This window comes from Hippocampus zosterae, chromosome 16 (genome assembly GCF_025434085.1).
Source record: "Hippocampus zosterae strain Florida chromosome 16, ASM2543408v3, whole genome shotgun sequence".
NCBI lineage: Eukaryota > Metazoa > Chordata > Actinopteri > Syngnathiformes > Syngnathidae > Hippocampus > Hippocampus zosterae.
Genome location: NC_067466.1, coordinates 7002822 through 7016245, shown reverse-complemented (window position 1 = coordinate 7016245; position 13424 = coordinate 7002822). Strand labels below are relative to the sequence as shown.

Here is a 13424-nt window from a genome sequence, read left to right as displayed (position 1 = left end):
TAAAGTCATAAACATTATATACCGTTTCGTTGGCTTGGACTAAACTTGACCGGAGTGATTTAAATGAGGGCGACCTTCACATTAGGTCTACTTCATTGCCTTCTGCAATTATTTTTCCCGTTTAATGATGGACAACTAATGTAGCACATCGTGGTTATGGCTTCCTTCAGAGGGATATTATGATTGTGAAAAATCGTATCTTTGTATCATGACCTTATTTTGCTTCTCTGTGCACTATTGCCAATTCAATTCATTTTGTAGCCCCCCCCCCCCCCTCCCAAAAAAGCAAATCTGAAATCAGAAGTGATGGAAACTATGGAAACTACTACTATGTGATGGGAGCAAATATTTATGTACACGACTATGATCAATTCATTTTCAGGAGCGATTTAGTGAAAAAAGGAACCCAGCCAATTTGCTTCAGATGTTCTTCATGTGTTTTTTTAAACGTGTTTGTGTTGTTTGTTCACTAAACGGTGTTCTTTTGAAAACATGAGGATGGATCACATTCCATCTGTTGTAGTTGCATAGCAGATAGTGTAAATCTAACTGCAAAAATCTTGATTCCATGATTTGTTTTCTTTTTAAACTACCATGATGCATTTCAGAATTATACTATTTGGGAGAGAAAAAATAAATAAATTTTGTTGATCAAAGCATGTTGTCAATCCTTACGGAATATGTGTGTTTTAACACTTGGGTACAAATATGTTTTCTGGTGCGACTGTACACCCATGAAAAGTAAAATTTACCAACCGGGTGACTCTTATCTGCCCATTTCTCAATATGTGCAGCTAGCTGTTCCACCCCACTGTTACCTAACAGGGGAGTAAATTTGGGAAATCATGAGGGAGATATTACAAAACCTAGAATTAAGTTTGAAAAAAAATCATGTGGCTTTCACTTCACTCACCAACTCAAAATTGAACAAGTTCAACTGAACAATCATCCGTTTCGGATTAATATTTGGGCAATGTTTATTCAGACATTGTTGATTTGATGTGATGAAAGTTTGTAATATGAGTATACAATTTGATCAGCAATACATAACATCATAAAAACAGACCCTGACGTTACCACATGTGCATCAATTGAAACCCACCTTGCCAAGGCAAGAATGTAATATTTAAGACAACAACGGTAGCAAAAAAATTTTTTATTGAAACTGAAAAAAAAAAGCATAAATCATACAAGCTGTTGAAGCTCCACTACGACACACACACACACAAAATAAATAGAAAGTAAAAGCTCACACAACACAAATGTGGCTCTGTTTAAAATAAAGGTCAAAATGTATACTCGAGTCTCCAGTTGAGGAATTCTGCTGAACAAAGGCAGAGATGAGCAGTCTTTTTTCTACATGGTACAAAAATACACAGCATCCATATTCATAACATTAAAACTCCACAAAAACAAAGATTTCTTTGCTAAAACCTACTCAAAAAATATATTCGTCTCAAATGGAGCGAACCCCCCAAAAAGGGTCAAATAAATGGACTCTCTTACAAAGAGAATGAAAGTTTTAACTCTTTCTAATCACGAATCTGATTCTGCAGCCAAATGAGCTTTCTCAAGACAAGTAGTTGTTTGCATTCAGCTTCTAAATGATCTGTTTCTCTTTTGCATAGATGTATTATTTCATGAACTAACCAAAACAGGGTCTCAAGTATCACAATGACATACTGTACGTCTACCACATACTCATAAAACACACAAAAAAAACAAAGAATTACATAATTCTTCAGAGTATTACTTTTTAACCAACTTAGACTTCGTTCTCAGTGACTGAGTAGAAACAAAAAAGCGCAAGTGAAACCCAGTTTGGTGTTGCAACATCTGTTCATGGTGTTTACAGTTCATAAGATAAGCACAGAATCTAAACTGACTTTGGTTTGACAATTAAATATGTCCTTAAAATTTCTTCACGCATCTCTGTACTGCAGCAATACTTTTTCAGAGGGAGCTTGAACAAAGTAATGAAGGCGCATTTTTTGGGGGAAGGTATACCCAACAGGGCATATAAGCTATACAGATAAATTATTTTAAAGCCTTGGTCCATGAGTTCCCCCATTTGGTTTTGACCTGTGATCTTTTCAGAGTTCAACTTATCTCATCTTATTGCACTGATCTAAAATCCTTTGTTGACATAATTGTGTAACCTTCACATGTTCGGTGCTTTACTCGGCTGTATGTAAAAGTTACACTGTAGACCAGAGAACAAAAAGCAGTTGAAATGCAGATTTTTTTTTTAAATTACTTGTTTTTAAGTGCAACAAAAATGGACGCCATTGTTCCACAATATAACATAAATTCAAGCAAGCCAGGTTTTAAAATGCTGAGAATGACGAGCAGAAATATAAAAAATCTATAATATTTAACAGAAAATGGGTAAAATATACCTGCACAAAATGAACCAAAAGTAAATGAAACAGTGCCTGACGAGATTTTGGACTTTGACCAGTTTGAGGAAAATGTTGCCGTTTGTCACCAAGCAAGCCCTTAATACTGAGCTCAGTGCTATCTCCACAGCATCACGCATAGGGCGTTTCGTTCTCAGTCTTATTGCTGCAAACACATACATAATTGTCCCAAAGACACGCGCATGCACATCACTCAACGGGGCCTCCGACACCATTGCCACTGGCGGTCTTGACGCCAGCCCTACTAATGTGCAGCCAGGGCAGCTTGGCGCAGTTCTTGAAGAGCTGCTCGATGGCTACATGACGCACGTGCAGCTCGGACGCCAACGAATCTTTCTCCTGCACGGCCGCAGTAAGCTCGTCGAAGACCTCTGTGGAACAAGAGGCAGGGTAATGCTAAACTTTACACCAGCCACTTCAAGCAGAGACCAGACACGTCGTATGCTAAATTACACTATTTTACGCACTATAAGAGCACCAAAAAGCATTCAATTTTCTCAAAAGCCGACAGTGCCTATAATCCGATGCGCCTTATATATGGATCATTATTCAGATTTCTTGGAAGTAGAACTTTAAATGCAAATAAAAATTTGCAGCTGCAGCAGTTATGAACGCTCTAAATAAATAAAGCTGTATTGTATTGTATAGCCTTTAGCGTAGCACCATCTAGTGGGTGCATAACGCAACCACAGCCATTATTGTAGCTTCTATTGCATGCGTCTTATAATGCGGTGCATCCTGCATGTGAAAACAGTTTTAAAATAGGCCATTTATTGAAGGTGCACCTTATACTACGAAGTGCATTATAGTGCGGAAAATATGGTTTCCCAATTGCATATCATCATAGTTTGGTGGACACATCCTGTCTAAATCTGGACATTTTTTGAGCATATGCCAAAGCTGAAACCTGCACTGACACACTAGTAAAGCAAGCAAAACAAATATGGAAAACAAAACTTGTAGACCATAAATATAAAACAATAAATGCAGCAGTAAGCGAGCGGGACTTTTCGTGCTATACGACGACATTTGAATGCCACTGCGAAAGCTCATTCATTGTGTGACGTTCATAACCTCTTATCAGGACAGTTGTAACTCAAGGAGGCTCTTTATAAACCATATTGATCATAGATTTTCAAAATGTAAATGTAGCGTAAATCTTTGAAGTCAAGATGGCGCCCGAGTAGGCAGCCGTCGGCAAGTGCTCTCATGAGCCTTGCTTTTTGTTGTTGTTTTTGTGTTTGTTTTGTCACTTTGTGTTTGTTGTTACGTCGTGTGGACCTGATGTGGACTTTTTTCAGCATTTTTTGGGCCATGACATTCATCAAGGAGGAGACTCTCTGCTTGGTGGTTGCGCCTTCTCGGCAGCATGGGTATACCAGCAGTGTTTTTGACTGGGAGGGGTGCCGGCGCCATTTGACTGTCGTTGCTGGACAGCCCTGGGGCGCTTGTGTCTTGCGCCTGTAATGGGCAGCATTTTTCACAGCCGTGCTTTGTTCAGCGGAGGGATCGGTGCTGTTGAACGGTCGGCGGCTGGATGGATGTAAGGCTTGAGGAGCCGACGATGATATGAAAGGAGCGTTAGCGCGGAGCACCGATGCGGATTTGGAACTGGGAGTCGCGCCTTGGAGTTTGAAGCGGATTACGTGGGACAGGTGAGGTGAACTAATCTCTTATCGTCAATAGACGCTACAGCTTTGTGTATGCTTACAAAACTTAGCTTGTAGCAGACGTGTGCACATTTTCAGCATGATGTCTCTGATCCACTGGTGAAAGGATCCTCTCCTCTTTCATCTATAACTGCTTTAGACAACAAAGTGTATGCAGAAAAGTGGTGAAGATTGCACGACTGTCTGTGGTCCTATGTGTTGTGTTGTGTTATTTCTGTTATTTTGACTTCAAAATGGCACCGCGAGAGTGGCTGCCTTTCCAGCAGCTCCTATATTTTGTTGTTCTACTTCTTCCTTTCACAACTTTGCTGCTGTGAATTGGGAATTTCTCCATTGTGAGACCAATAAAGGTTTTCTTATCTTATCTTAAATTCTGGAGCATGAAATGCATTTTTTTTTACCTCTTCTAAAATCACAAATTACCAATGCAGTTAATAGTTGAATTTCTAAGCATGGATGACAGCAGATTGGTGGGTGCGTAATACATTTTACAAAGGAAAAAACATCTTTTGGAGGAGGGTGGCGGTGGTGGGTGGTTTTATCCCAATGCGTGTTATGCTTGAAAAAGTAATGGTAATTAAAGAGTGATAGGACCGACATTTATGTCGGCGCCACAAAAGTAGACAGTTGTTCTTTGCACGGTGCTCTGACTTCATGGAGTCAGAGCACCGTGCAAAGTTCATTTCCTCAGCCTTTACAAGGGGCTGCTTTTGACAGGGTATCCCTAAAATATAGACATTTGTCTTCGTCTTTATTTAACAGGGACGTTGCACAACAAATGTGTTGCACAGACTAGAAATAGCTACCAGGTAATTTGCATCTGAAATACGTGAACAGAAGCAGTAACAGTGGGTCACACGTGAACAAAAAAGAAGCCCATTTCCAATAAATGACAATCACTAGATGATACGGTTTCTTTTGTGGAAAAGATGAGGGCTGTTCAACACAAAGAAAGCCACATTTATAGTGTTTATTTATTCATGCCATAATCCTAGATTGATGCCTCCATTTGGAAATGCTCTCAAAGCCCCGCAGCACCTCTGGCTGAATACAACCCTGACTAAATGCATTTCTTCAAACCATAAAAAAAAAAAAACTATTGGCTCGTTCATGCCACTTACTTTGGATCTTAATGAGAAGCTGTGTGTTCAAGTGATGGAGCTCATCCACACACATTTGAGTCACTAAAAGAAAAAAAAACAGCTGGGGTTAGATAGTGAGAAATCCAGGTGTCACATTTGAAATAAATCCAATGACAATGTTCATCAGGTTCTACATGTAAAAAAGAAACTATCATCTTGCCTTAGTAAATCTTTTATCAGTTATGAATGTGAACTGCAACCTACAAAGTAATGTGTACGCACCGAATCATGCAAATACGGTCGCTCAAAACTGTAACCATGAAAAATGTGACTCCTTTGGAATCATAGAACGTTAATTTGTGACACCTGAAATGCAGTTTAAGTGAGCTGGTGTTTCTTGACACATTCAGCTCAAGAAAAGAAAGTGAAACTTTGTGTGGGGTTCATAGAGTAGGTAAATTCCACACTGGCTCACATTCATCTCTGCTGTGGCCCTGATGTTTGCGCTCCGTCTGCCCTCCCGCTGACGGTGAATTCCGGATGTGAAGAGCTTTCCTGCCGTCGCTGGACCATACGTCCCCCTGTGAGTCCTGCAGCATCCTCAGTTCCTGGGCTGTGTGACACTCCAACGTCCCCATGCTGTAGTCAGGCAGCCGCGGTGCATCCACCGGTTCCCAGCGGGGGGAGTAACGGGGCACCTGGGCTTCTGACTGAGGCAGCAGCTTGCGGTCGCCCAGCTGGCTGTAACAGAGAAGCCTGGACCCACGTCTGCCGAGGCCATTGTTGGATGGGACATTGTCTTTGTTCTGCGCGTACTGAATGATACGATTCAGTTTTTGGCTGAGGGCCAGTTTCATGCCCTCGTAGGCACTTCGGGAGATCTTGGAGTGTGACAGCTTCTGGTTGGCGATGAGGTGACATTTCTCAAAGCAATCTCTGTGGCCGCGCAGAGACTTCGAATGTAATAGAGTGGAAGCAGAAACGCCTGTAAACACACAAACGGGATAACTAAATAAAAGCACAAGCATATCGATTGGTCACAACTAAGTCATAGTTGAGTTGGTCGCATAAAAATTGATTTTGCATTGGTAAAAACCAATTACCGTTACAAAATATGCATGTGTGGTATAGGTATTTTTTTTCCACATTTTACACTGCAGTGTCTGCAACTTTGATTGTGTGTGGCTTTAAAAGGCGGGCCCTGACCTGATGAGTGACTTGGAAGTTAGCGAATGAGAAGAATGTAGAGTTGGCTGTTGTGAGCTCAGGTTAGTAGCTAGATGTTGTTAACCAGTCTGTGACTTGAGTGCTTAGGCATCCGATTGCCCCCGCCCAAAAAAAAGTGGCGGCTAACAATATTAATAAAACATGCTGAATATTTATGATGGTAAATCCTTATGCGCGAGGTCGAGCCATGAACTCCGCGACTGTGACACGAAATGGACCGACAGCCAATTAAGAAGCGACCTTAAAGCTTCTTCCAGAGGAAACAGTTTCTTTGGGGGCGAAACTGGTTGAGTGTGTGTATACTGCCTTGACAATTCAGCCATTCAGGCCAATAAAAAATAGCAAGGAGAAGTGTTTGCAACCGCCATATAGTTATCAGTTAAGCTAACAATTAGCCAAACTTCTTCTATTTTGTCCTCCACTTCTCTTTCTTGTCTTTTCTATTATCCAGCAGTCGGATGCCCTTTGGCAGCATGCTGCTTTTCACGGGTATGCTTTGTGAGAGGACCTTCAACAGTGTCGGTGGAAAGATTGCTGTGCCGGTCATCTCTCTACAGTAAATACAACAAACACTGAAAGAGGGTCTCTAACATGAAAAATCATATATGATGTTAAAAATCTGTATTTGGGTTTCCTGCATTATACCAGGTGTCAAGACAAAACCGACTTCCACCAAAGTGAGACAATACTCGAACACTGAACTGCCAGTGTGATTAAATATTCTTCAACATGAATGGACGCTAAAACTGTCGGGTTGACCCATCACAATCTCTCTGTAAAGCTGCTTATGGTGTAGGGGATTACCAAGTGCAGCCGTAAGAGGAGAGTGCCATCTCAATGCAAACAAAATCTTTTATAGTGGTTAAGTTCTTAATATAGAAAAGAAAGCAAGTTAAAAATGAGATCCCTGCAGCAAATATGCAAGGTGATTTTACGCATTCTGCCCTCATCGCTTAAGACTTGAGTGTGTCGTGGGGTTTTTTTCGCCCTCATATTAACAATTATGAACAAATTCTATTTCAATCATTGGCCACCAGAAAATTTAGCAAAATGTAAACAAGGGCGACTTTAAATATATACGGCCGAGTAGAAGTTTCGGACCATGACACAAGTCGACATCTATCTTTTTTTAGCTTTATATTTTGACCGTCTGACTCACGTACCTCCAAGTCAGAACTTCACAATGAACGGATTAGTCTCATGAAAAACTCGCATAGAAGATTACCAAGCCATGAGTGCGTAAATGGGTATTCTGCCTTTCAAATGTCAGCGGCTGCAAATACGATTTATTAAATGTCGTCACTCTTAAAACAATTTTAGTCTCGAACATGCACTAACCATTACTTTCCAAGTGGAGGGGGTTGTGGGGAATAAAAAAAAAAAAGGTCAGCCCAAAAACCAAGGCAACATCGCACCATCCGAATAGCTCAGTTCTACTAAGCAGCTTAGCACTTCTTGTCTTTTACGGTTGTGTACACACACACACACTATTCACCAGAGGAATAAATGCATATTGTTCAGCTGCGAAAAAGAGACATTGGGCACAAATGTCACCGACTGTGTTTACTTGTACACATATAAAGAGGTTACTGACTTTTTTTCTTCCCTTCTGCGGTTGCCGAGTCTACATTAGAACTTTACTTTTGGAGGCATGTGGAATAAAGGTCATTGGTGCTAAGGTGTTGAACAGAGCTGTCTGGCAACACGTGGAAGAATGTTGAGTCAGCAGCTGTGTGGCCTAAATAGACAACATTGATCTCACGCAGGCAGCAGTAAGGCGCTGACAAGCATATACATATTGATTAGGGCCGTGTGATATGGCTAAAAATTAATATCTCAATATTTTTGCTAGGTATCTCGACAACGATACGATAACGATAATACTATGGGTTCAGTGAAAACTATCCCTTCATTTTCTGATCCGCTTATCCACACAAGGGTCGTGGGGCGCACTGGAGCCTATCCCAGCTGTCATTGGGCAGTAGGCTGGGGACACCCTGAACTGGTTGCCGGCCAATCACACGTCACACATAGACCAACAACAATTTGCATTTCCAATCACACCTTAGGGACAATTTACAGTGTTTCATCAACCTGCCCTGCATGTTTTTGGAATGTGGGAGGAAACCGGAGGACCCGAAGAAAACCCACACATGATCGAGTAGAACATACAAACTCAACACAGGAAGGCCGGAGTGCACTTCTGCATTGTGAGGCCGACGCGCCAACCGGTCGACCACCAGGCCGCCCTCTGCATGTGCAATGTGACACATTTACCAGGAGTAATTGGCTCACTTAATAAAGAGAAAGCCAACAAAAGGGAGTTATTCGATTACTGCGGTCTCCAAAGTTTGTTAAGTATCATCTGACATTTGTTGTAGTCCATTTGTTATTTTGGAAGGCGTGAGAAAACCTAAGCGCATATCTTGGAGCATTTAAAAGCATCTAGCAGCAGAAGGAACTGCAGGGTGAAGAGTTCACTGCCAAAGAATTGGCTGTTGGAAGGAGCATGTCGCAATAGCCACGGTAGTGCGGCAAATGAGAATCAGATGCATCATTACCATAATGTATAATGCATAATGTTACCCGCTGGTAATATTAGCAGGCCTCCGCAGAAATGCGTTTATGTAATCAGATAAAGGAAAGCAGCCGTGTTTAGCTCAACCTGGAGGCTCAAGTCTGGTTGAGCCTCACCCCTTTACTCGAAGTTGGCTTGTTGCTATTTGAACATTGTTTTTTCTCTGAATCATGTGACTCATTGCATGTTTTGTCATAGAACTGACAGAAAACTAGTCCCAATTATATTTCAAGGTAATAACAATATTGCACATTTTATTTTTATCTTGCATGAATACAGTTGCCACTACACGGAATCTGGGTTCCACTCGCCCTGATGTTTTTTGTTTGTTATTCTTTTCTGAGACCACAGCAGCTTCCTTGTTCTCAGCTGGGCTGTTGTGGTTCAGGCTATGTAATCATGTACTGACCACAGCTCACATGGTGCAGTGGAACAAAACAATGTGTCTCAGATAGAAATTCCTATTGAAGAAAAGGCATTCAAGTGGATTGTAGATCATCACAATTACCGTATGCTGTTATTTCACAAGAAATGGGATAGAGAGGCCAAAGCAGTTTCCTTAGGAAACACCTACTCGGAACTCCAACAATGGCTGCACTTTCTGAATGTTGTACATAAAAAGAACTGACATGAAACAGTTTTTTTCTCTTCCACGAAGAGTCCGTACAACTAAATACAAATATTGACGCTCAAAGGGAACAAAGGAGAAATCCTGTGTGTTGCAATCTGTCTCAACTCTTAAAAGATGGCTACATAACTTGTTGGATCTTGCTGCTGTGATGTGTCAGTGCAAGTTAAGGTAGAGCATGTACATGTCAACAAGGCTCAACGTTTCATGCGAATGTCAGAGGATCATGTAGGGAGGAGAGGCTGGAGGCGGAAATTATACTTTTGATTCCACGCTCTGGTAAAACAAAAATGGACGGGTCCTCGGCCAAAGCAGCTTATTGGCCAATTCGAAACAACTGTCACTAGGTCAAGTGATGCATGAAGAGCCTTGTAATTTTGATAGACTGAGATATTGTAGCTTCAAGCCCCTTTTGCATTGCCTGCAAAAGCCTTTGTTCCATTAAGGGCATTGACACAAGGAAAAGAAAGTTTAACTAATGACATGACTTTCCGCCATCATGTACATCTAGTGCAGTAGACCCCCGCATACTTGTGGTTCAGCACTCACCGATATGCATAGTCTCATTTTTCCCCTCAAAATATTTAGGGAGGATTAGGGTGATTTTTTTTTTGGTGTGTGTGTGTTTTTTTTAAGATGGCCGTTTTGCCACTTGCTGTTGACTAAAAACCATCACAGCGCCGAACGGGCTAGGTGACAACCGGTCACAGCTCACCTGATTTTTTTAGGCTAGTGACCAGTGTGACGTGCTACCAGTTTAAGGAATATCAGTCCATCTTGTGAGCATCTGATTAAAAATAAATAAATAAAAAATAATAGTGGTTCTACCTTCTATGCTGAGATCAAAGCAAACGTGGCAGAAAGATAAGGTTCCTGTATCCGTTTCCAGCTTGCAGACGCTGCAGATGTTGTCGTCATTCAGATCAATGTTCACAAACTGCTCCTCTTCATCCATGGCACGTCCAGCGAAACAGCTGGGAAATGAATCAAATGGCTCAATGTAAGAAGCTTGCAGAACGTAATTTTTTTCTTTGCTGTGAATTGCATTTTTTTCCTGTGTCACTTTAGAGAAACGTTTTGTAGTTTTGTGGGTGCAATACAGTCAAAGAGCAGTTTCTACAAAGATGATTACATATAATTAGAAATACATTGCAAAGAAAGTGGGACCAAAATTGGATTTTGACATTCTTATTTGTTTAATGATTAAGAAACTTCTAACATAGCATATTTCAACCACACTTAATTGCAATTGTAGTACTGTATTCCGATTACATCAAGCACACATGTCATGGCTTATCTGGTCTAAACATTTATGCTGCACTCACAATTACAGATATTCGATATGTTTGATTCTGACCTGAGCATATCAAATTCCACGTCGTCCCCCGCACCCCCATTTACACTGGTATGACAAATATCCATGGCACTTGAAAGCAAGAACAGTTGGAAGTGTATCACTTTAAACCATCCATATGGTGCTTCAGGCAAGGGGCGTTGTACACTTTGGAGTGGTCATCAGCCATTCACAGGGCACATAAACAAACTATTCACACTAACAGTACATTATAATTCACAATGAAAATCCCATGGACCAAAAATGTTAATTACTGTATTAAGAGGAATTACAAGAGTGAAAATGTACAGTTGGTGAAGACAATATATTGTTCATGGTTACTCACAATACTTTGGAAACAGATAAATATCAATAAGCAACCCTTTATTTCCCCAAATATCTGCCGGTGTTTACATTTTCAAAGATCACTTCTACCATATTATGAGAAAACCACGATGACCTGCTGGCTAGTAATGTTGTCCTTGGGGAATGGGGGGGGGGGGGGCTGCCTGGTGCCCTGAGCATCGTGTTGGTGACTCCCAATTTAGTCTTCAATGAAATTTGCATGTGTATTTTTGCATAAATAAATAAACAATGTTTATTTTAACATTCATTCTCATCTTATTTTTACTGTATTATTTATAATCCATGTTATAATAATTATTACATAAAATGGATTCAAATACAATAAAAAATAGTGAATTCAAACAATTGCTTAGATGAAGGAAAATATACAGTATATGTATATAACTGTATTTATATATAACGGTATTTTAATTAACTAATTTTAGGTAAAATAGCTTACATAATATAAATACATAATCGGTGGGTCGATTTAACTTGAAACTTTCGCATGCAAAATTCTAAAAAAAGTTTCGTAATAGATTGTTGTGTGCATATTGGCCGTTTAGAGGAACGACACACATTGACGCTTTAATACCAATTACCTTGTATTCGCATTAGCAACCAAACGATTACGTTGATTATCTTCACAAAAATCTATTCAGGTTCCTCGTTGACTGATAGATGTTGATTGGTGTACAAACAAGACGATCAATTCGCTGTATGTGTCCATATCGTATATCGTTCAAAAAAAGTCGAGCTAATAATAAGTAAAGCTAGTAACAGTAGCTAAACTAGCATCCCCTCGAGTGGTTACATCTGTATGCTTCGTGACCGTTATTCGGCATTGACGAGCACAAAATAGTCTTACCCAGCGAGTGCAGCCAACTCTCCCTTATCTTCAAGAGACTGTCCTCGGTCTGGTCGCCGTTTCCGTCGCGTCGCACAGCAGTTGTTCTTCGCTTGGTAAAACACACAAACATCTGATAACATCCACGCGTCACGGCAAATCCCAAAACATTTAGCAGAAACCTCCTGTCGACCACCGGAATGTACCACTAGTTTGATTCAGAGAGGAGAAGATACACTGTTTCTTCACAAGTATCGTGAACATACCGGTAACTAAAAAATAACAACTAAGAAAATACGTTAAGGGCCATATGCACACAGAGCTGCATTATTATTTGTTTTCGTATTCACTTGTCCCTCATAATAATTACTTGTAATACTCCCCCACAAACTCCACATGGTATGCCCTCCGGATGTCGTCGGTACACGTTTTCATTATATCCGTTTCGGTTTACAGTAACAGGCTTCTGGTCACAAATAAAAGTCAGATGATCATGATGATGATAATAATAATAACAATAATCTGACATTTTCTGTGATTAGTTGACAAATAATTCAATGACTTGGTAAACATTATTTACAAGAGTTTAAAAAGTCTACTTGTCTGCCTAATATGCCCCTTTTCTATCTTAAAGGGTTCTCTGAGAATTATTGACTGTAGTAGTAAAGCCTACACCTGGCCCAAGCATGAGCGAACCAAGCACATGCTCAAGCGGGGCCCCGTGACCACAAGGGGGCCCCCTAAACTCACTCAACTGTCAGCAGAACCTGTAGGTTTTTTTTTTTTACTTAGATTTTTAATAGTATGTAGGTAGAACAGAGTATCATAAAACATGTTTGTATTAAGGTCCTTTTTTTTAAAGAAAAACTTTTTGCACCTAATTATTCAACGCATTTTCTTTTCAAGTTTTTTTTTTTTTTACATTTTTCACGCCCATGTGTTCAGTTACATCATTATTTAAGTTTTTGATGCTTGCTGAGGGACTCTTTGGACTAGCTATGCAAAAGCCTAACTGAACACCAAAACAAAAACAGCAGCATATGAAATTATTAGCAACCTGAAAAATGTATTGAGTTTCTCTTATGTTCAACAATATCAAACATTTAATAAAAAGCTCTCTTATAAATGTGCTGCTGTACACAACACAGATCCCCTTCCTCCCCACAACCCCGGGTTATTTATTATATTTAATTCCCAGGGTGTCGAAGTGATGAATGCACTCCTGCTCTGTTGGCAAAGTTTTCTATTAGCTGGCAGGAGGTACATGTGTTGACTCAGTCCGAGCACACTGTTT

At 40.3% G+C, this 13424-nt stretch overlaps 1 protein-coding gene and 1 long non-coding RNA gene across 2 annotated transcripts in view; one reads left to right on the top strand and one right to left on the bottom strand.

Annotated features, from left to right (window-relative positions):
• LOC127588960 (uncharacterized) overlaps positions 1–13424 on the top strand; it is a 32289-nt gene that overhangs the window by 14898 nt on the left and 3967 nt on the right. The gene's annotated exons all lie outside the window — the stretch shown is intronic.
• Positions 960–12628, bottom strand: c16h21orf91 (chromosome 16 C21orf91 homolog). The gene is made up of 5 exons (XM_052047956.1): positions 12152–12628; positions 10434–10579; positions 5648–6157; positions 5212–5274; positions 960–2791 (listed from the first exon to the last, which is right to left on the bottom strand). Exons 1-5 carry the CDS (start codon positions 12271–12273, stop codon positions 2610–2612), a joined length of 1023 nt encoding a protein of 340 aa, XP_051903916.1. The 5' UTR covers positions 12274–12628; the 3' UTR covers positions 960–2609.

Bases quoted from the DNA above. Each gene is read 5' to 3' on its own strand.
- c16h21orf91 (XM_052047956.1), bottom strand. From the start codon at position 12,273: ATGTTATCAGATGTTTGTGTGTTTTACCAAGCGAAGAACAACTGCTGT. The intron at 6,158-10,433 runs GTAGAACCACTA...GTGTGTTTACAG, and splicing joins CTTTGATCTCAGCATAGAAG to GCGTTTCTGCTTCCACTCTA. The intron at 2,792-5,211 runs GTAAGTGGCATG...CTTGTTCCACAG, and splicing joins GCTTCTCATTAAGATCCAAA to AGGTCTTCGACGAGCTTACT.